The sequence below is a fragment of the Erythrolamprus reginae genome, chromosome 2, assembly GCF_031021105.1.
Source record: "Erythrolamprus reginae isolate rEryReg1 chromosome 2, rEryReg1.hap1, whole genome shotgun sequence".
Taxonomy (NCBI): domain Eukaryota; kingdom Metazoa; phylum Chordata; class Lepidosauria; order Squamata; family Dipsadidae; genus Erythrolamprus; species Erythrolamprus reginae.
Window position 1 is genome coordinate 35,394,033 of NC_091951.1, and position 23,326 is coordinate 35,417,358.

The following is a 23,326-nucleotide window of genomic DNA, read 5'->3' on the forward strand; positions in this document are numbered from 1 at the left end:
CCATTAAAATGAAGCCTTCTGTGAACATAATATACTATTTGGGAGCAAATATATCTTTTAAATATATTATTTCCACTCATAAATTAGTTTGGTTAACAAATAAGATATAAACAAGCTTAACATGGTTTCTTCCCTTGCATATTGGCTGATCTAAGTTTGCCTATTTGTAGTCTTTTGTTCTTTAAATTGTTGATCATGTTAATTTCTGTTGGAATCTTTATATGCTAATGATGTCAATAATTAGGGGTGAAACACGGCACTGCCCTGAATCTTCGGAGAGGTGCTGCATACAAATCTAATAAACTATAACTACAAACTATAATTAGGCAACCAGAATAACAGAATAACATATTGGGAAGTGACTTTATTCTGCCCCAGCACTGAGCTCCAAATAATTATGCAACAAGTTGTCTTGGGTGACATCTGTGAAAAAAAATAAAAAAACCCGGTGCTCAGGCATTAAAATGTGCCACTCAGACATTATATTTTTCTGCCAACACCACCCAAAAATTATAGGGAACATTGGTCTCAACTACAAATTTTCAAAGTTTCAGTCATAAATTGAGGGACCATACATGCTATAGAGGTTGTGTGAGCTCCAACACTTGAGACTTTAAAAAGGAGATTGGATTGCCATTTGTGTGCAATGGTGTGGGGACTCCTGCTTGAGCAGGTAATTGGACTAGATGACCTGCAAGGTCCCTTTCAGCTCTAATAATCTGTAATGACAGGACACCACTAGGAGCTTTTTGCCAAAAGAAATATCACAGAGAAAGATAGCAAGTTGGTTACGTCAAGATCAAAGGAATCCTATCAAAATCACAAGAAGTGATTTTACCTATCATTTTCTCCACATTATGACTTGGGAGGAGAAATTGAGAAAATTATTCTGATAGTTCAATATCCAGGGAGCAAAAACAGTTACAATACTAAGAAACATCCACACCTTCTTTTACTCAAAAAGAAAGTGTGAATGTTTCTCACTATTGTAATTTTTCCAATCAGTTTAGAATAAACGTTTGGAAAACCAATGCATTAATTTTATTTACTTACCTATTTGCAAAGCTAATATATCTCTCATATCAATGCTATCAAAATGTATATTGTGTATATTGTGATTATATGATATGATTTCTTCTTCTGGAGATGACTAATAGCTGTATTCAAGTGTTGGATTGGAGATGAATATCTCTTCAACAAAATTTCATTAGACCAAACAATTACTGCAGAATATTCATGGCTTTGCAGTTATTGTCCTATATTCTACAGTTAACTGTACTTAATGTGGTCTGCTGTGGCTAAACATTAATGTATCACATTATATGGTAAAAAAAAATGCACCAGAATGCAGTCACCAGAATGCCAGGATGCAACTCAACAAGAAGCTTGGAAATTAAACAGCTTTTATTTGTACAAAGAATAGCTGGGTATACTGATTCCAACCTGCATATATACAGCAACCATGCAAGGAAGAAGCCACACCTGAGAAGAGTGTAGCTAGGATCTTATGCATTCATTTAGCCAATTAGAGATAAAGATTCATTACCCAACCTGGGCAATGTCTTGGCCATGCCCCCCTTATCAATGGAGCATTTTTTGTCTATGCACTGTCCAAGCTTTTTTGTCATCTTATAGAACATTTCTTGTAGCCATTTGGGCTCATGCTCTTCTTATCTATTTGATGGACATTTTGGGGCAACCTTGCTCTGCTCCTGTTTATCTGTGGAGCAGGATGTTCCTGAGTAACTATCTGATCTGTCTTTTCTATTTACTCTCCAAGGATGAGCCTAGCTTTGAAGCGAACAACTGAAGCCAGAAACCAGATAGCAAAGGATACAATTCTTAACAAGCAAGATTTACAGAATTAATTCCTAACAAATAATTCCTAATTGTAGCAAAATAGCACAAGCAACTTTGGACATGGTGACAGCTACCTCTTCAGTTGGTGGGTTGGAGGCTTGGAGAATGAAAATTGGTACAATAGAGCTGAGATTCCAGACATTATTCCAGTAATCCAGTAGTCTCCTGGCTTGTAGTAATGGAACCCCTCCTTTTCTTCTATTATCACCTTTAATGGACATTTCATCAGCATACTGGCACAGGGAATTTGAGACAGAAGCAGAAAGAGCTGTTTATGCAGCAGAAGCAACATTTGACCTATACAGTATTCTGCAGGAGATCATTCCTATTGTTCTTTTTTCATGACAGAATTAAATCTCAGAGATCACAGAAGACCACAATTGCAATGAAGAAAGTCCACTTTGGCTCAGATTTGAAAGAGATGAAACAGTATTTGCCCAGCTTTACTCCAAACTCTGATCTCACCACTGCTTATAGTAGATTATCACATAAACCTTGTTCAAATAAGAATAAATAATCATGATTATTTTAATAATTAGGAGGGGAATTGGGAGCCAGCATTGCCATAAAAGTGTGCCTCTGGAGAAGAGTTTTGTTTGACTCAGGAGAATAATCCCATTTTAAGAGTCAAGAGAGAAAATTCAGGGAAACTTTATTATTTTTGGTCTCCAAACCTATACTTGAGATTCTAAACATTAAAATGTGGAAAAACAGTTCAACACTCTTGAACTAGGCAGTGGGTTATTATAATTCCTTCTTATTGTGTCTGGTGTGATCAATCAAATATACAGTATACAGTATTTGAAATTAACTATTTTTAAACAAAGTCAGAACATTACCCTAGAAAACAAAATATAACACCAAAACATACATAATTATTATCTATAGTCTTTAATTTAATCTAAAAGCATATCAGAACATCCCTAACAAAAAAAATATTAATGCCATTGATGATGGTTATGATTTAACATGAATACAAATTGTGGCAATTGAAGAACATGATTAATTCAAATAGTTTGAGTTTTTTGTAGAAATTTTACTATTCAATTATTATAATTGGAAATCCACATGGAATGAAGAAAGATAAGCAACAACACATAAAACACTACTTCAAAGTTTGTGATTGTATACTGCATGTAAACTGTGTAATAGTAGACACCAACATAAAGAATCTTAATGCTTTTTTAGCATGAGATGTTCTTTGGTGTTCATGGCTGGTTTCAGGATAATAATGTAGCACTTGGGGATAAAGATGCAGCCCAGTAAACCCATGCTGGAGGCCAGGATGGAGAAGGTCTGTACAGCCACCATGTATTTCCCCTTGGTGCTCAGATATGTGGGAACAAAGGAGATCCAAACACTACAAAAAACCAACATGCTGAAAGTGATCAGTTTGGTTTCATTAAAGGCCCCTGGCAGATTTCGAGCTATAAATGCTACCAAGAAACAGATGGCAGCCAAAAACCCCATGTAGCCAAGAGCAGAGTAGAACATGGTGACAGAGCCTTCATTGCACTGCAGCAGGATATGTTCTGGTTGGGAATGAAAATCAGAATCTGGGAATGGGGGAAAGATTCCCAGCCATATAATGCAGATGCCTACTTGAATACCAGAGCAGGATAAAACAATAGAGTTGGCCAGATTCTTCCCCAGCCATTTCTTCATGCTGCTGCCTGGTTTTGTGGGTTTTGTGAGAATAGTCGTAGCAGCAAACTGGGGCTCCCTCTCTCACAAGCTTGGCATAACCTCGGGAGCAACTTTCTGTACATCTTGAATAAGGCGCCATCTAAACATAAACAGAAAGACTAGTCAGGGCAATACGTGAATTAGAAGGACTTACTGAAATCAACTGGCTTCCAGAAGCTCAAGAGGACATTGAGCAAAATGAGTCAAGGAGTAGTGGGATGAACTCTAATTACTCTACTTGCAAGGGGTAAATTTCTTTCTTTCTTTCTTCCTTCCTTCCTTCCTTTCTTTGATTTACATGCTGCCCTTCTCCAAGGACTCAGGGCAGCTCACAATCTATCAAAACAATATATAGTACACATATCTAAAATCCAATTAATATAGCTAAAATATCCTTAAAGACCCTAATAACATTTAAAATTATTCATATTTATATTTATATTGAATTGGATTTGTATGCCGCCCATCTCCGAGAACTTGGGGTGGTTCACAGCATATATAGTAGACATAACAATAAAATAAATCCAATTAATACAATTTTTTTTAAACAACTTCTGAAACATTTTAAAAACATTCATTTAATTTTCCCCAATAAATTATTATAAAAACACTCATTGGTCAGAGGGAAGATCTAATTTCCCCAGGCCTGGCAACAAAGATGAGTTTTTAAACTCTTTCGGAAGGCAAGGAGAGTGGGGGTAGTATGAATATCCAGGAGGAATTGATTCCAGAGGGCCAGGCCCCCCACAGAGAAGGCTCTTCCCCTAGGTCTCACCAACCTGCATTGTTTGGTTGATGGGATCCTGAGGAGACCAACTCTGTGGGACCTCACCGGCTGGCTGCTGGGATTCATGTGGCAGAAGGCGGTTTTGGATATAATCTGGTCCTATGCCATGTAGGGCTTTATAAGTCATAACCAACACTTTGAATTGTGTCTGGAAACCAATCAGCAGCCAATGCAGTCCATGGAGTGGTGATGAGATATGGGCACGTCTTGGATGGCCCAAAACAGTTTGCGCAGCTGCATTTTGCACAATTTGAAGTTTCCGAACATGCTTCAAAGGTAGCCCCACTTAGAGAGCATTGCAGTAGTCGAACCTCAAGGTGATAAGGGCATGAGTGACCATGAGCAAAGACACCCTGTCCAAATAGGGCCGCAATTGGTGCACCAGTCAGACCTGGACAAACTCCCCCCTTGCCACAGCTCAAAGATGGTGATCTAAATTCAGCTGTGGATTGTGGAGGATGCCCAAGTTGCGGACCCCAGAGTAATGGACGTGTCCTTGGGAGGCAGTACCCAGAGCCACTCCATCTTGTCTGGATTGAGTCTGAGCCTGTTGGCACCCATCCAGACCCTGCCAGCCTCCAGACACCGGCACATTACTTTCAGTGCTTCACTGAGTGGACACATGGTGGAGATGTACAGTTGAGTATTATCAGCATACTGATGGTATCTCACCCAGTGCCCTTGGATGATCTCACTCAGCAGTTTCATGTAGATATTAAACAGCAGGGGAGAGTGGAATGACCCCTGAGGAACACCACAATGTAGGGACCTAGGCATCGACCTCTCACCCCCCGCTAACACTGACTGCAACTGACCCAAGAGATAGGAGGAGAACCACCATAAAATGGTGCCTCCCACTCCCAGCCCCTCCAGTCGACGCAAAAGGATACCATGATCGATGGTATCAAAAGGCACTGAAAGTTCAAAAAGCACCAGGACAGAGGATAATCCCCTGTCCCGGGCCCGCCAGAGATCATCCATCAGCGTGACCAAAGCAGTTTCCGTGCTATAGCAGTGTCTGAATCCTGACTGAAGCCTAGATTAGTTATTTTTTTTCCTTGGGTGCCAAAAGAGTATGGGCATGCACTATCGTGCATATGTGAGTGCCCACACCCATAATTCAATACCTGGGGAGGGCAAAAACAGTCTCCCCCAAGGCCCCCAGGAGGCCGGAAAGGGCCTGTTTCCCTACTTCTGGTGGACCTAGTTGGCTCATGTTTGACCCTCCCCAGACTCCAAAGGCTTCCCTGGAGCCAGGAGAGGATAACAATGCACTTTCCCATCCCCAAGAGGCACCCAGGAAGCCAAAAACGTCCTCCCAGAGCCACCGTGTAAGCCAAAAATTAGCTGGCTGTTACATACATGCACTTTGGAGCTGAGCTAGGGTAACAGCTCGCGTGCCAGCAGATATGGTTCTGCGTGCCACTTGTGGCACACGTGCCATAAGTTTGCCATCACTGGCTAGATAATCGGCTTCATCCAAGGAACATTGGAGCTGGAGCAACACCATCTTCTCAACAACTTTCCCCATAAAGGGAAGGTTGGAGACAGGATGATAGTTGTTAAATATGGCCGGGTCCAGGGAAGGCTTCTGGAGGAGGGGTGCACAAATGCCTCCTTGCAGGGAGCCAGGAAGGACCCTTCCCTAAGAGAAGCGTTGGTAATCTCCTGGACCCAGCTTCATGTCACCTCCCTGCTGGCCAAGACAAGTCAGGAGGGACATGGGTGCAACAAGCAGGTGGTGGAACTTACAGCTCAAATGGCCTTGTCCACTTCCTCAGGTGTCACCAGGTCAAACTCACTCCAAACAGGTGGACCAAGATGAGCCCCTGTCACACCAACTGACTTGTTGCCTGCTGGCTCTGCATTCCAATTGGAGTCAAAATCAGTCCGTTTGCACAGCAAAACATATCTACACTCATCGGCCAGGGGGCTAGGGTCTAATGGCCCCAAGCCTGGTGACACAACTAGACTCTTATGGAAGGCAAGAAGGGTAGGGAAGTATAAATTCCTGGAGGGAACTGGTTCCAAAGGGCCAAGCCACCCACAGGGAAGGCTCTTCCCCTAGGTCCCACCATGTGACATTGTCCAGTTGAAGGGACCTGGAGAAGGCCGACTCAGTGGGATCTAACCGATTGCCGGGGTTCAAGCAGCAGAAGGCAGCCCTGCAAGTAATCTGATCCAATGCCATGTAGGGCTTTATAGGTCATAAACAACACTTTGAACTTCATCTGGAAATCAATCAGCCACCAATGCAGTCTGTGGAGTGCTGGGGAAATATGAGTATGCCTTGGAAGGCCCATAACTGCTCTTATTTGGAAGTTATCTCAATTGGCCTGTAAAAGAATTATTTCTTATTGTCCATCAGGAGAGGGGAGGCTTATAAATGTGATAAACAAACAAACAAACAAACAAACAAACAAGTAAGTAAGTAAGTAAGTAAGTAAGTAAGTAAGTAAGTAAGTAACTAAGTAACTAAGTAACTAAGTAAGTAAATTAATTAATTAATTTCTGTGCAGCAAAATTCCACATATGGTTTCAAATAGAACAAATTCCAAGCAGTCTCAACTACTTTGTTAAATGAAGTTGGCCATTGGATGGCACTTTGATTGACAGAAATCTTGACTTCTGAGGAAGCTTGTCTTTCTATGCTCCCAATTTTCACCCCCACATATGATTTGTTCGAAACTGATGTCCAGTGCATGATATCAAAGTCACCAACAGGAACTCCATTTTCATCAAAAGAAATCCCATCTCTGGAAATATTGTGATGTTGGAAGTTTTTCAGGAACTTATGAAGCTGCATAGAAAACATATAAATAACATTTTTAGCCTCTATTCAATGTTTTTCTTGCTCTTACTCTGGATTGGAGGTACTCTGAATAATTCAACCTCTTAAAATCACCAGTACAGTATGTGTTCTGGGCATGGGCCTCCGGAGCGAACCCCAACTCAGAGATCACTGATTTTATGATAACAATCCCACTCTTTATTTGGACTCAAGCATGCATGAGGAAACGCAGGGTTTAAAACAGCATAGAAGCAGTTATTTTTCTCTTTAGAGCTAGCTCTAATCTACTTCCAGGAAGAGCGCCAGAAACTCAGCCTTTTCTGCATTCATGAGATAAAGACCTTTTGTTACTGAAACATATGCCTTTGCTCACCGAAAACTTTCCCTAGCACAGCATCTAACAAAGATTGTCTTTTTGAAGGAGAAATCATGATTTTAAGCTTTGTTCAAGCACACCCCCAGTTTCATGCCCCTACCTAACAAAATGAAATTCAATACAGATAAAAGTAAGGTTTTATAGTTAGGCTTAAGGCTTAACACAAGTAACTGTGAGAGGGATTTTGGAGTCCTACTGAACAATTTAAATGTGAGCTAACAATGTATGGCAGCAAACAAAAATGCCAATGCAATCCTAGCTGCATTAATAGAGAGATAGAATCAAGATCACATGAAGTTCTAGTATCGCTTTACAAAGCCTTGGTAAGACCACATTTAGAATACTGCATCCAGTTCTGGTCAACACAATGTCAAGTCCTACATGGCATCGGGCCAGATTACCTCTGAGACCACCTTCTGCCAGTGCCCGGTCAAGTCCCACAGAGTTGGCCTCTTCAGGGTCCCATCAACCAGACAATGTCATTTGATGGGGCCTGGGGAAGAGCCTTCTCTGTGGGGGCCCCGGCCTTCTGAAATCAGCTCCCCCCAGAGATTCGCACTGCCCCCACCCTCATTGCCTTCTGAAAAAGTTTAAAGAGCTATTTATGCCACCACGCCTGGGGCCATTACATCCTAGCCCCCTTACCAACGAGTGTTTTAATATATTTATGGAATGAATGGTGAATGAATTTTTTAAAATTATATTGGAGTTTTAGTTTTTTAGTCATATTTATTAGATTTTTGAGATGTTTACTGCTCTGTATTTTTGATTTGTTGTGAGCTGCCCTGAGAACTCAGAGAGGGGCGGCATACACATCCAATTAATTAATTAATAATAAATAAATTAAAAAGATACTATAACTATGGAAAGACTGTAGAGATGAGCAACAAAAATGATAATAAGTTTGGAGGTTAAAACATACTAACAACAGTTAATGGAATTTGGAATGTCTAGTCTAAGGAAAAGAAGGACAGGGGAGATATGGTATCACTTGAGGGGCTCATACAAAGATGAGGATTCAAAACATTTCTCAAAGCACCAATAGGGAAGACAAGAAACAATGGTTGGAAACTAATGAAGAAGAGAAGAAACCTAGAACTAAAGAGAAATTTCCTAATGGTGAGAGCAATCAACCAATGGAATAGTTTGCCTTCAGAAATTGTAGTGCTCCAACATTGGAGCCTTTCAAAATGAGACCTGAACAACCATTAGTCTGAAATAATATAGGGTATCTTGCTCGATTATTGCGTTGGACTAGAAAACCTCTGAAGTTGTTTCAAATGCTTATTATTCTGTTTTATGTTCTATGTCAGTGATGGCGAACCTATCACATGGGTGGCACAGGTGGCATGCAGAGCCATATCTGCTGGCATGAAAGCTGTTGCCCTAGCTCAGCTCCAACGTGCATGTGTGTGCTGGCCAACTGATTTTTGGCTCACAGAGAGGCTCTGGGAGGGTGTTTTTGGCTTCCAGAGAGCCTCCAGGGAGATGAGCGAACATATTTTTACCCTCCCCTGGCTACAGGGAAGACTTTGGACCCTAGGGAAGGTGAAACATGAGAATACTGGACCCATCATAAATTGGTGAACAGGTTGTTTTCAGCCTCTAGGGGGCTCCGTGGGCTTGGGGAAGCTGTTTTGCACTCTCCAGGCATTGAATTATAGGTGTGGGCACTCGCGCATGCTCTATAAGATGTTTTGTTGCTTCACCATCACAGATAATCTGAGGCAAGATCATTTGCAGATATGGCAAAACTTGTAAGGGGAAAAATGGAGAATAAATTTTACCATCACTCTTGATCAAGATGAAGTTAGCAAAGTTTAACTTTGAACTAGTAATGTTACAAAAATTGCCTGATGACTTCCCTCAATCTCCCTCTGGCCATCGATGGAAATGTCCCTGGTTCCCAGGAGAAAGTATTTTATTTTAGCTACAAAACCACAGCTATCTCTATTTCTCTGTTTTTATCCCTCAGCTACAATGTGGCAACACTGAAGGCTCAGTCAGGTCATAAGAAATATAAGAAATAAGAAGAGTCATGCTGAATCAAGCCAAAGCCCAGGAAGTCCAGCATTCTGGCCCACCAATTGTCCATTGGGATATTGAGCAGAAAGAGAAGGCAAGACCCTCCCTTTCCCTTGACCCTCAACAAATGGTACTCACAGGAATCCTGCTTGCCTCAACCAACATAGAGGCAGCACTTGGATATCCGTTTCAATAACCACTTGGCATCCATGAATCTATCTAGTCCTGCCTTGAAGCTATCAGGGCTGACATCTGTCACGACCTTTTCTGGAAGTGAATTCCATAAACCAACGACCCTCTAGGTGAAGAAAAATTTCCTTTGATTTGTCCTCACTTTCTTACCTATAAGCTTTAGGGAGTGCCCCCTTGTCTTAGTATCCACCTTTTCTACCCCATGCATGATTTTATACACTTCGATAAAGTCACCCCTTAAAAGCCGTCTTTCAAGGCTGAAGAGACCAATGTGTTGTAACCTGTTATCATAAGGGAGATGCTCGATTTCCTTTATAATTCTTGTTTCCTTTTTGCACCTTTTCCAGTTCCATTATATCCTTCTTGAGGTGCGTTGTCCAGAACTGTACGCAGTACTCCAAGTGTAGTGTCAACATCGATTTGTACAAAGGCAATAGAACGCTTGCTGACCTATTTTCAATTCCCTTCCTAATCATGCCAAGCATGGAATTTGCTTTTTTTACTGCTGCTGCGCACTGGGTTGACATCTTCATTGAGCTGTCCACCAAAACCCCAAGATCCCTTTCTTGGGTTGTCTCAGAAAGTTTTGTCCCCACCAGTTGGTAGGTATAATTGAGGTTCTTTGCCCCGATGTGCATAACTTTGCACTTGTTTAGGTTAAAATGCATTTGCCAATTTGTTGCCCACTCACTCAATTTCGAGAGATCCTTCTGAAGGTCCTGACAATCAGTTTCACTTTTCACTACCCAGAACAATTTAGTGTCATCAGCAAACTTTGCTACCTCACTATTTACTTCTACATCCAGATCATTAATGAATAAATTAAAAAGTAAAGGTCCCAAAACTGAACCTTGGGGTACACCACTTCTTACTTCTTTCAATCCAGAGAATTGTCCATTTATTGCCACCCTTTGCTTCCTACAATTTAGCCAGTTACCAATCCAGGTCAAGACCTGTCCTCTAATTTCATGGCTGAAGAGCCTTTGGTGAGGGACTTTGTCAAAACCCTTTACCTGTGTGTTTATTTACACCCTCAAAAAATTCTAACAAGTTAGTAAGACATGATTTGCCTTTGTAAAAACCATGTTGATTTTCTTTCAGCAATGCCTGTTTTCCTATGTGCCCAGTAATTTTATCTTTAATAATGGTTTCCATCACTTTACCTTGAACTGAGGTTAAACTGACTGGTCTATAGTTTCCTGGATCACCTCTGGATCCTTTCTTGAAGATCGGGGTTACATTTTCCTCCTTCCAATCCTCAGGTACATTGCCTGATCTTAGAGAAATATTGTATATTTTAGCTAGAAGTTCAGCAATTTCGAACTTGAGTTCCTTGAGAACTCTAGGGTGGATGCCATCTAGACCCGGCAATTTGTTAACATTTAGTTTAGAGAGGCAGGCAAGAACATCTTCCTTGTTTATCTCTATCTGGTTTAATTCTTCTAATTCCTTCCCTGGGAAAATTAATTCAGTGGCAGGCAAATGCTCTCTATCCTCCTCAATGAAAACGGAGGCAAAGAAATCATTTAGTCTCTCACCAATCTCCTTGTCTTCTCTGATTATCCCTTCTGACTATTGTCATCAAGTGGCCCAACTGTTTTTCTGGTTGGGTTCCTGCTTCTGATGTACTTAAAAGAGTTTTTGTTATTATTTTTAATATTCTTTGCTATATGCTCCTCAAAATCTCTCTTGGCTTTCCTGACTATTGCCTTGTATTTGGTCTGCCAGAGTTTGTGATCTTGCTGTTCTCCTCGGTAGGAAGAGCCTTCCATTCCCTAAATGAGTTTTTCTTTTTTCCAATAACCTCCTTTACCTCATGCGTAAGCCATACTGGTATCCTCTTGGACTTTCCAATCCTCTTTCTTCTTTTAGGAATGGTCAGCTTTAGTGTTGACACTCATTTTCAAATACTACAAACTTGGCAACTTCCCTGAGGAATATCTTTCCCATTTTTTATTTTATTTATTTCTTTATATTTATTTATTTACTTTGTTGAACAAATATAGGATTGTAGTTCATATAAGCATAACATAAGTAGAAAGTAATGATAAGAAAGAAAATAGGACATTAGGACAGGGATGGCAGACACTGTGATGGGCTGCTCCGGGCTGCCAATAGGGCAATACTACCGGTACTGGCGTCAGGGGCCTGGCCAAATTGAAAAATGGGAGGGGGCAGCGATTGAAGAAGACCAGTAACATCTGCGGTTGCTGGTGAGTTGGAGTGCTAAGGAAGCTAATTGGATTAAGTTGCAAAATTGTTACAATCGGGACCAGGCAAGAGCACAGATCAGCAAAAATGCCTAATTTTCTCTATTCTGCCTGAAGAGCTTCATAGCTGTTAAAGATGAAGTTTGGATCAGAGCTAGTTTGGTATACATTTTGATTATGGTGTTAGATTTTTTTTGAAATTGTTCCCTTCTTAGTGTGAGGAAAAGATGTGTTGCTTTGGAGTTGACATATTTTTTGGAGCCGTCTCGACATTTTAGATTTGAGAAGCAAACACCATCCTGGATTCGAGAAGCAAGCATTGTGGGAAGTGGGAAGATTTGAATATGCAAAGCAGAAACTGGGTAGAGCTAAGGACTAAGGACTTTTCAAAAAACAAACAACTACATCATATTTTGAGACTTTGCAGAGAAGATCTGAAGCGGGAGTTTGTTATTTTAAATTTACATTCTAAATTATGTTAAATGAATACACAGTAATATCTCACCGTATGTTTAATAGATATGATAACATCCTAGGAAAAGAAGAAAAAGAAGAAAAGAGAAATAAAGGTGTTGTTCTTAGAGCCACGGACATGCTATTTGTTAAGAGACATTATACATTACACATTTAAAAGCTTAAATATATTAAGTTATGGAACTTAATAGCAAATTAGGCAATATTTGGTGATCCTATTTGTTTGTTTTTTCCCCCTTTGATTATGCTACTGCAAGATGTTTTCAATTTTTTTAGGGGTATTTTTTAATAGGTGCTAATTATCTGTAAAGGGTTGACTTTTTTTTTACACCTCTGGTTACCTGTTATTTATTGGTATTATTGTGAAAACAAATATTTTTCTAGTGTGATGCAGGAGTATTTTGTCTTTATCCTTTGTGCCATCTTATTGCTGCTTTTAATATCGTTGATGGCAAAATTAATAATATTTTGTTAATTTGGTGTATTTGCACTGTTCTGGTTATTTATTTATATGTATGTAATATGTTGATGTCACTTGAATATATTTTCTGCGTTATTAACATATTATTAATCTGTCAAACATGTGTACCTTGTTGTAGTGGCAGGGTTTAAATTTTTTTGGGGAAAGGTAAATTTAATACATAATTGGTATGTCGCAAAATAAAGTAGTTTTTAAATGGCAGGGGGGGCCCAGACACTTAGGCTGTATGGAGCCCCAAAATTCCTGATGACGGCCCTGGGGCTGCTACGGATATGATCAGGTACGTAAAACCGGTAGAAAATTTTTGATTTTTTTTCTTTTTTCCCTTCTGGGCTTTGGATATGTTTTTCCTATCATAGTAAATGAGATTGAATTAGATAATTAGATTAATTGAATTAGATAATGAATTAAAGGGGAGGGATAAAATGGCAGGAGCGAGCATCCAGTGGACTGTATTAAAAAAGGCCATCTTAAAAGCCACTGGACTGTATGTAAGACAAATAACTAAAGGTAAAAGGAAGAAGAAACCGCTATGGTTTAGCAATGATGTAAGGGCTATAGTCAATGAAAAAAAGGCTGCCTATAGGAGGTATAAAGAGTCTGGAAGTATAGCTGATAGGGAGGTATATAAAATGAGACAGAAGGAGGCGAACAGATAATATATGCTGCTAAAGCCTCAAAAGAGGAAGAAATTGCCAAATCTGTAAAGAAGGGGGATAAAACCTTCTTCAGATATATTAATGATAAGAAGAAGAAAAACTGCGGCATCACGAAGCTTAGTACCGGGAATAATACATGCATTAATGGGAATAAGGAGATCGCTGACCATTTCAATAGCTACTTCTGTTCAGTTTTCTCAAAAGACACCTTACAAAATAATACTATAGAGGGATATAGCATTGCTTCCAGCTGTACGGATTCAGCTCCAGTGATCTTAGAAGCCGATGTCTTAGAAGAACTTGAACGATTAAAGATAAATAAGGCAATGGGTCCAGATGGCATCCACCCCAGAGTTCTTAAAGAACTCAGATCTGTCATTGCTACCCCCCTGACTGATTTGTTTAACCAATCCTTGTTAACAGGAGAAGTTCCTGAGGATTGGAGAATGGCCAGTGTTGTGCCTATTCACAAGAAGGGCAGTAGAGAAGAAGCTGGTAACTACAGGCCAGTTAGCTTGACATCAGTTGTAGTTAAAATGATGGAGACTCTACTCAAAAAGAGGATAAATCAGCACCTAAAAAACAATAACTTATTAGACCCAAATCAGCATGGCTTTACTGAAGGCAAATCATGTCAGACTAATCTCATTGATTTCTTTGACTATGTCACAAAGGTGTTGGATGAAGGTGGTGCCATGGATATTGCCTACCTGGACTTCAGCAAAGCCTTTGATACGGTTCCACATAAAGAGCTGATAGATAAATTAGTGAAGATTGGACTTAATCCCTGGATAGTTCAATGGATTTGCAGCTGGCTGAAGCGTAGACATCAGAGAGTTATTGTTAATGGCAAGTATTCCGAGCAGAGTCAGGTTACAAGCGGTGTGCCACAAGGATCTGTTCTGGGTCCTATTCTTTTTAATATATTTGTGAGTGACATAGGGGAAGGTTTGGTAGGGAAGGTTTGCCTATTTGCCGATGACTCTAAAGTGTGCAATAGGGTTGATATTCCTGGAGGCGTCTGTAATATGGTAAATGATTTAGCTTTACTAGATAAATGGTCTAAGCAATGGAAACTGCAGTTTAATGTTTCCAAATGTAAAATAATGCACTTGGGGAAAAGGAATCCTCAATCTGAGTATTGTATTGGCAGTTCAGTGTTGGCAAATACTTCAAAAGAAAAGGATTTAGGGGTAGTGATTTCTGACAGTCTCAAAATGGGTGAACAGTGCAGTCAGGCGGTAGGGAAAGCAAGTAGGATGCTTGGCTGCATAGCTAGAGGTATAACAAGCAGGAAGAGGGAGATTATGATCCCACTATATAGAATGCTGGTGAGACCACATTTGGAATACTGTGTTCAGTTCTGGAGACCTCACCTACAAAAAGATATTGACAAAATTGAACGGGTCCAAAGACGGGCTACAAGAATGGTGGAAGGTCTTAAGCATAAAACGTATCAGGAAAGACTTAATGAACTCAATCTGTATAGTCTGGAGGACAGAAGGAAAAGGGGGGACATGATCGAAACATTTAAATATATTAAAGGGTTAAATAAGGTCCAGGAGGGAAGTGTTTTTAATAGGAAAGTGAACACAAGAACAAGGGGACACAATCTGAAGTTAGTTGGGGGAAAGATCAAAAGCAACATGAGAAAATATTATTTTACTGAAAGAGTAGTAGATCCTTGGAACAAACTTCCAGCAGATGTGGTAGATAAATCCACAGTAACTGAATTTAAACATGCCTGGGATAAACATATATCCATCCTAAGATAAAATACAGAAAATAGTATAAGGGCAGACTAGATGGACCATGAGGTCTTTTTCTGCCGTCAGACTTCTATGTTTCTATGTTTCTAATGCATATAATTTTAAAAGAGCTGTGTGTGTGTATGTCTCTCTCTCTCTCTCTGTGTGTGTTTGTACATACACATAAAGTTTATATAGTAGATAATGTATACTTTTGTGTGCCTGTGTGTGATACGCATGTACACATATGGCATATATACATAGAATTAAATAGTATATTTATTTATTGTATTTATACACCACTCATTCCAAAGTGGACACTGAGCAGCTAACAAGTGGGATAAATACAAAAATGCAATCAAAATATATAATAAAATCAGTGACATAATCAAACAATAAAATAATATCCTAAAAAGAACCATACACACACATCAGTCATATTTTGGATGTTCAGTAATAGTAAATAGATACGGAAAATTGTATCCCTTTGAGGTGAGGAGAGGCTAGGCAATCCAACCCTAAACCAAACCCTTGACGTGAGTGACATCAAGTTAGCCACCTTTAAGCCAGTCACATGATCTTTAAGCCACCTTTAGTCACATGATCACCAAGCCACTCCCACTTGGTCACATGGCCAGCAAGCCGGCCACAAAATAATCCACACCCACAGTATGGTAATATTTTTTTTTAATTTGGGTGGGCACTATGGTGCGCTTATGCATGCCCCTTCCAAACCTCTTAAAAAGGGGAGAGGTCAACTGTAGACAATCTGAACATAAAGATTTTGGGGTTTGGGAAAGAAAGCACAGAGTCAGGTAATGCATTCCAGGCGTTGGTCACTCTATTGCTGAAGAATTATTTCCTGGAATCTAGTTTGGAGTGGTTTACCTTAAGTTTGAATCTATTTCGTGCTTGTGTGTTGTTGCAGTTGAAGGTGAAGTAGTCACTAACAGAAAGGACATTTTATAAACTACTGTTAGATCGGATCAGAGGCAACATACTTGTAAATTGTCTAATCACAGTATTTCAAGTCTGGAGAAGTAAGGCGTTTTGTTTAGAGAGGAGGAGTGAAGGACTCTTCTTGTGAAATATTTTTGGACTCTCTTAATTATATTTATTGTCTGATAAGCAATGCAGGTTCCATACAGGTGAGCTGTATTCTAGAATTGGTCTGACAAAAGTTTTGTAAGCTCTGGTTTGAAGTGGGTTTTTGGAGGAGAAGCTATGTAAGATTAGATTAACTAATCTTAATGCTTTTCTAGCAATCTTGTTACAGTTTAAAATTTAAAAATTAACATTGAGGAATTGGAAGGGGAGAATCAATGGAACCTCAAAGGGGAAGACTTACCTGCCATGGCCATAAAACCTGGGTTTTTCCCCCCTTACTTTGTTGGGAGGAAGAGGCAGCACTGAGGACCCAGGCCAAAATTTGAATTATTTGGGAAATACTGGAGGAATCCTGAGAGAGGATTCTTGCAATCACATCATGTTGTGCAAATTCCAAGTTCCCCTTTTCTCTGCATTTTTTCCAAACTTTCTTAGATAACACAGGACCATACGAAAAGGGCATGGTTGCATAAGAATTAAAGTCATAATACTGAGTCCTTCTCTTTGTCTGGATAAGGAAGGAAAACAAAGCATATTTATTTGGGAGATCAATCCAAAAGTTAAAAATGTCTATACATAAAGGTGTCAAAGTTGTTGCAATCCAAACCCTTCCCACAATGGATGTATTAGTCATATCAAACATTTGTATTGCTGCTGTTAACACTCCTGAGGCCTGAGTATCTAGTTGGCATACTATAATTTTTATTTGACTCTTGATAAGAGAAAGGAACATTTCCCTTTTTTCTTGCATGAGAGTATCTCTAGCACTTGACTTCATATTTGCTTCTGGAACGGTTCCTGAGAGGACAATGCAAATCCCATTTTTTAGGGTGAGAGCTTCCAAGCGTCTTTTGAATTTTTCTCCCTTTTCATTGTCCTGAGAAAGGAGGCCGATCCACATCCATTGGAACTGCAGGAGCAGCTTGACAATTGCTGAGTAAGGAGGTTCTTGGTTTGGGGTCATCCGATGTGAAAAAGGGAAATGATTATTTTGTTCAGTCATCTGGTTGATGACACTATAGTTGATCTAAGATAAAAGAGAAGGTATTGCTAGTTTGTGCCAGTTTTAATGATAAAAGTCAGGTGATAAATCTGAGGTGCTTTCTCCACTGCAGAGAGAAGTTTCAAATGTTAACACTATGAATTTTGCTAGTTCCCCTGATGTTCTGTCCTGTTATCTTGTATGCTCCCTTTGAAATCAGGGAGCTCTGAATTATTTGTGGGTGATGTTCATGGGTGGTCCTCATAGAGTGTACCCTTCTGGTCACATTATAACTCTGTGGATCAATCATCCAATCAGTCAATTAGTCAATCAGAATAGAGCTGGAAAGACTTCTAGTCCAACCACCTGCTCCAGCAGGAGCCCCTAGTCCAGAGGTATCAAACTCAAGACCTGGCGTCCTTAGATCAAGCCTGCAGGGCCATCTGAAAATAGCAAAGGACCAGTCTGCAGTGCCCTTGCCAGTGAAAATAGAGCTAGAGAGGACCGTGCATGGCCCTCCCAAGCTCTGTTTTGGCTGACAATGGGTTGCAGGAGACTGTCCCAGCCGAAAAGAGCTCAGGATCCTGTTTTTGCTGACAGGGCATTCAGGCCACCACAGGTGCCCCTGATACAAGTGAGATTATGCTGGTCATGCCCACCTTGGCTATGCCTTCCCCAAAATCAAACACAAACTTGATGTGTTCCTCAATGAAATCAAGTGATATCCCTGCTCTAGGCCATCCTCCTGGTCAAGCAGGAGACCCAATACCATTTCAGACAAGTGACTGTCCATTCTCTTCTTAAAAAATATATACAAACACATGCACAGTGCATATACGTGTGTGTGTGTGTGTGTGTGTGTGTGTGTGTGTGTGTGTGTATGATGGTGGGTTTCAACCAGTTTAACAACATGTTCTGTGAGCATGCATACACACATACTTTGTGAATTAAAAATTATTTCAACTTTTCTAATATTTACAGTCTGACTTTCAATTTATTTGGAGAAATATATATAAGTGCTGCCTTCTAATCATATCAGAACTATTTATAACACAGAAATAATGATATTTGGCTTTATACCTGTGGAATTTTATAGATGCTCAAGACATTAGCTATATGATCAAAGAGTTCAGAATCCATCTCTTCAAGAATCGCCAACAGGTTCTTTTGTCTTCCACATCTGTAGTTCGGGACATTCTCCTGTCCTGTAGACAGCACATCCAGCATGGCCTCATATGTCATTCTTGCATTGAAAAAGTTATCATAGATGTTGTAGCCCAGGGTGATGTTGGGTAAGAGCCTTGAATTCTGGTTGACTTCATGAACAGCCAACAAAAAGGGCAGAATGTGGTAAAAGGCTTTCTCACTGCAACATAAAAAATTTCGAATGGAATCCTACTGAAGCTATAATTATTTGCAATGAAATTTGGATTACTTACTCTATTTTTCTACTTTTAAAATTTTTGACATTATTTTTACTTCTTTTTTACCCTTGTTTTTGGATTTGATGGGACTATTTTTCTGCGTTATAATAGAGCTGTAAGGATATCTTTTGTATTTTTACTTTCTTCTGCCCTTTTTATAAAATAAAGAGACTTGGATTATTTTACAAGTATTTGAATTTGGAAATTACACTGGACATTGGTTTTGGACTTATTCTTATTTTTCTTGGATAATTTTATTAGAACATAATTTAGGTTCACTTTAATTGGATTTATTGTTAGAAATATTTGCATCCTTTTTTTTTCTATGGACTAAGTGGGACTATTTTTTTCTTTTTCTCTCAATACAAATTTGGAGGCGTAAGGATATCTTTTGTGCTTGTCTCTTCTCTCCTTGTTTTTTTCTTTCTTTTTTATACAATAAGAAGACACTTTTTTAAACTGGACATTATATTGGACATTACATTGGACATTTGCTTGGAGTATCTCTTTTTTGAGATTTTTATTAAAGTATAACTTATATTTGGCATTTTTGGACTTAATAGTTTCCTCTTTTTTTGCTTCTTTTTCTACTTTTTGGATTTTTCCTTTAGATTTTTTAGATCTTTTCTTTTTTTTACCTTTTCTTAGTTAATAGATTATTATTATTGTATTGTTATTATTTTCTTTATATATACCCTTTCATATTTTCTTTCTTCCTTTTCTCTTTTAAAGAAATCTTTTCCAGTTTTTTTTTCTTTTTCTCCCCTATCACTTTCCTCTCCCTAAAGAAATCTTCCTACCTTTTTACCTTATTTCTTCCTTATCTCCCTTTTTCTCCCCCTCCCTTTTATATTTTTAATCTTCAATTACCATTATTTTTTAATTATTATTAATTTTTTTCCCTTTTTTCTCTTTCAAAATGACATTTATATTTTTTCTCTCTTTTAGCATTAAATAGCTATGTGCTAGAATATTGGTTTCTTCCTTTCCCCCACCTGATCTCCCTTTTAAGGTGCCTAGGAACTCATTGAAATACTTTTCCACCTACCCCCTCTTCTTTTTCTCTTTCTTTTCCATTTTCCTCTCCAATTAAACCAATAATTGATTACAATATTAACTGAATTGTATTGATATACTCAATTTCTTTCTTCTTTCTTTTTTTGTTTCATTTTCTTATTAAGAATATATAAGATCTAGATTAAAACATTTTTAAACTAAAATAATAACAATGATTTTGCATGATGAAAGATTCCCACAGGGCACAGAGTGTGACTTCAGTGACCACACTAACATCGCGAAAACAACCAACTACTCCTGTCCCAACCTCTTCACCCAGGGTCTCCCCAACTTCATCACCATTACAACAAAGGACCATACCCACAATGTTGGCTAAAGAGAAAGAAAAAGATAAGCCTATGATGGACCCTAACCTCCAGATTATTCAAGAAGCATTAGCAGACATTAAGGCATTACAAACCCAGGCAAAAACTGAAAGTGACTCATACAAAGAAGAAATGAAAACCTACTTACAAGAATTGAGACAAGAGATGAAGGAGATGAAAGATGAAATTAAAAAAGAAATTGCGGAACTTAAAACAGAATTAACTGAAGTAAAAGAAATGTTGTTGTAATGGACGGAAATATAAAAGCTATTCAACAAAAACTACAAGACAGCGAAAAGAGAATACAAGTGACAGAAGAAAAAATTCAAGATGTGGGACAGAGAGTAGAAGAATATGAAGACCGCAACTACGCAGCCCGCAGAGACTTTGATATAGCGATAACCAATTTAGAACTCCACTCCGCACAACATGGTTTGAGGTTCCAAAATATTGAAGAAGAAAAAGATGAAGATTTGCCTTCAAAAATGGCAGAAGTCATGGGAGCTATTTTGCAGCTGGACCCAACAGACCTTGTAAAAGAAATCGATGAAGTCTACTGAGTCCAGACTGGCTATGTAAGGCGCCATAACTTACCCAGAGAAGTTCACATTAAGTTCACAAGAAGAATCGTCAAAGACGCGATACTGAAATACACCAAAAATGAGTCCCTTCAACGTAATGGGAAAGAAATCACGATTCTGAAACAAGTTCCGAGGAGAGTTCAAGAAAGTAGAAGACAATATTACTTTCTTACAAGCATTTTAATCAGAAAGAACATTGTTTTCAGATGGCTGATACCAGAAGGGTTGACCCTAACATGGCAACAAACGAGAGTGAAAATAGAAAGCATAGAACAAGCAAGATATTTTCTAACACGCAGTGGACTGGACAGTACTGCACAAATTCAGGTTCAACCAAAACCTAGCGACGATATGGTGGGGGCCACAGGTGGCGGAGGGGAAAAAGCATTGGTGGTGAAACAGAAACAACCACAGATTTCACAGGACTTAATCTTGGATACTCAACTCCGAGAACCAAAAGAAGCCAAAAGGTACTATAAATAAAGATGACACATGATCTGAAAATATTTTCAGTTAATGTAAATGGACTAAATAACCCAAGGAAGAGAAACCAAGTCTTAACTAAACTCTCGAAACAAAAAGCCCAGATAAACATTCTACAAGAAGTCCATATCAAAAAATCAAAAAGAAGTCTCCTCAAAAATTCAAAATTGGGAAAATTATATACTAGTTTGGCTAACCAAAAGAAAAGAGGTGTAGCAATGTATATTGATGAACTAATTGAATCAAAAGAAATATACAATGAAGGGGATGGAAGGATTTTGATAGTACAGTTAGATTTAGAAACAAAACCATTAACAATTGTCTCAATTTATGCACCAAATGATAATCAAAAACAATTTTATAAAGATTTACATGAAAAAATTAATGAGTTATTAATTGAAAATATGATAATAATAGGAGACTTTAATGCAATCTCAGATGACCAAATGGATTACAATGGGAAAAGAAAAAAAAAAAAGGTAATTCTACCGGCGTCATTTTGGAAAATGAGTTCAGAATTAACATTAAAAGATGTATGGCGAGAACAGCATTTAAAAGATAAACAGTATACCTTTTATTCCAACCCGCATAAGACATGGTCTAGAATTGATATGGCTTGGGCTCCTGCACACATAATGGAACAAATAAGTGAAATAGAAATAGAGACAAATACCTGGGCGGACCATAACCCTTTATCCTTATATTGGAAAGGTAAAAGGAGAATAAAGAATTGGTCAATGAATAGAACTATAATAAAAGATCCTGAATATAAGAAATGGATAGAGAAGGAATTAGAGATTTTTTAAAAAATAAATAAAAACACAGATACCACACCTCAAAATTTATGGGATACAACTAAAGCATATATACGTGGACTAACAATATCATTTATAGCAAGAAAAAATAAAGAAAAGAAAAAATACCAAGGAACACTAGTAGAAGAACTAAGAAAATTAGAAATTTTAATGCAAAAAGAGGATAAGGATGACAAATTAAAAAATCAGAGAGAATTAATAAGACACAAATTGAGATTAATAGAACAAGAACCAATTGTAGAAAAGATAAAGAGAGTAAAACAAGATTATTTTGAGCATGCAAATAAACCCGGAAGATGGTTGGCATACAAACTAAGAAAAGAGAGAGAAAATAAAATTATAAAAAATTTGATAGATTCAAAAGGTACAATAAAACATAGAATAGAAGATAAAAAGGAAATAGTATTAGAATTTTATAAACAATTATATAAGAAAGAAGAGATAAGTGAGGATTTAATTTTTAAATATCTGGAAAAAATAGAACTTCCAGTTTTAACCGAAACACAACAGCAAAGTTTAAATAGACCTATTACAGATATGGAATTAAAACAATCTATAAAGAATCAAAAAAACAATAAAGCGACTGGTCCAGACGCAATACCAGCTGAATTTTATAAATTAGATTTAGAAATACTTTCTTCAAACATGCTTGAGATATATAATCAAATATTGACAATAGGTAAATTACCAAAAACTTGGTCAGAAACTTTAATAACTTCAATACATAAGGCTGACACAAAGAAGGAAAAAATTGAAAATTACAGACCCATTTCATTGTTGAATGTGGATTATAAAATCTTTATATCAATATTTGCTAATAGACTTAAAAGTATTATAAATAATATGATACATAGTGATCAAAATGGATTTCTACCAGGAAGACAAATTAAAAATAATTTAAGAATAATAGTTAATACTTTAGAATACTACGAGCAGCATCCAGAAAAACAAATGGCACTTATATTTCTGGATGCCAAAAAAGCATTTGACAACGTGGATTGGAATTTTATGAAAATACAATTAAATAAGATGGAAGTAGGAACATTTTTTTTTAATATAATAGACGCTATATATTCTGAACAAACTTCTAAAATTATTATAAACAGTGAACAGACAGAAAAAGTAGTTATACAAAGAGGAGTAAGACAAGGTTGCCCAATATCACCATTGTTATTTATTCTAACCTTAGAAGCATTGTTGATAAAAATAAGAGCGTATAAGGAAATAAAAGGACTGGAAATTAGAAAAGAAACTTATAAAATA

The 23,326-nt window shown here is 38.1% G+C and overlaps 1 protein-coding gene across 1 annotated transcript; it reads right to left on the bottom strand.

Moving 5' to 3' along the window:
* Positions 1–3,033: 3,033 nt before the first annotated feature.
* LOC139159339 (vomeronasal type-2 receptor 26-like) lies at positions 3,034–18,620 on the bottom strand. Its single transcript, XM_070736660.1, has 5 exons — positions 18,459–18,620; positions 16,638–17,423; positions 6,906–7,133; positions 3,463–3,646; positions 3,034–3,416 (listed from the first exon to the last, which is right to left on the bottom strand). Exons 1-5 carry the CDS (start codon positions 18,618–18,620, stop codon positions 3,034–3,036), a joined length of 1,743 nt encoding a protein of 580 aa, XP_070592761.1.
* Positions 18,621–23,326: the final 4,706 nt, after the last annotated feature.

What these genes read in the sequence shown, in the direction of transcription:
- LOC139159339 (XM_070736660.1), bottom strand. Translation starts at nt 18,620, where the DNA reads ATGACATATGAGGCCATGCTGGATGTGCTGTCTACAGGACAGGAGAAT. An exon ending in AGGTTTTATGGCCATGGCAG is followed by an intron (nt 7,134 to 16,637) that starts GTAAGTCTTCCC and finishes TTTTCTATGCAG; the next exon opens with CTTCATAAGTTCCTGAAAAA. An exon ending in TATCCTGCTCTGGTATTCAA is followed by an intron (nt 3,417 to 3,462) that starts GTAGGCATCTGC and finishes CCCCATTCCCAG; the next exon opens with ATTCTGATTTTCATTCCCAA.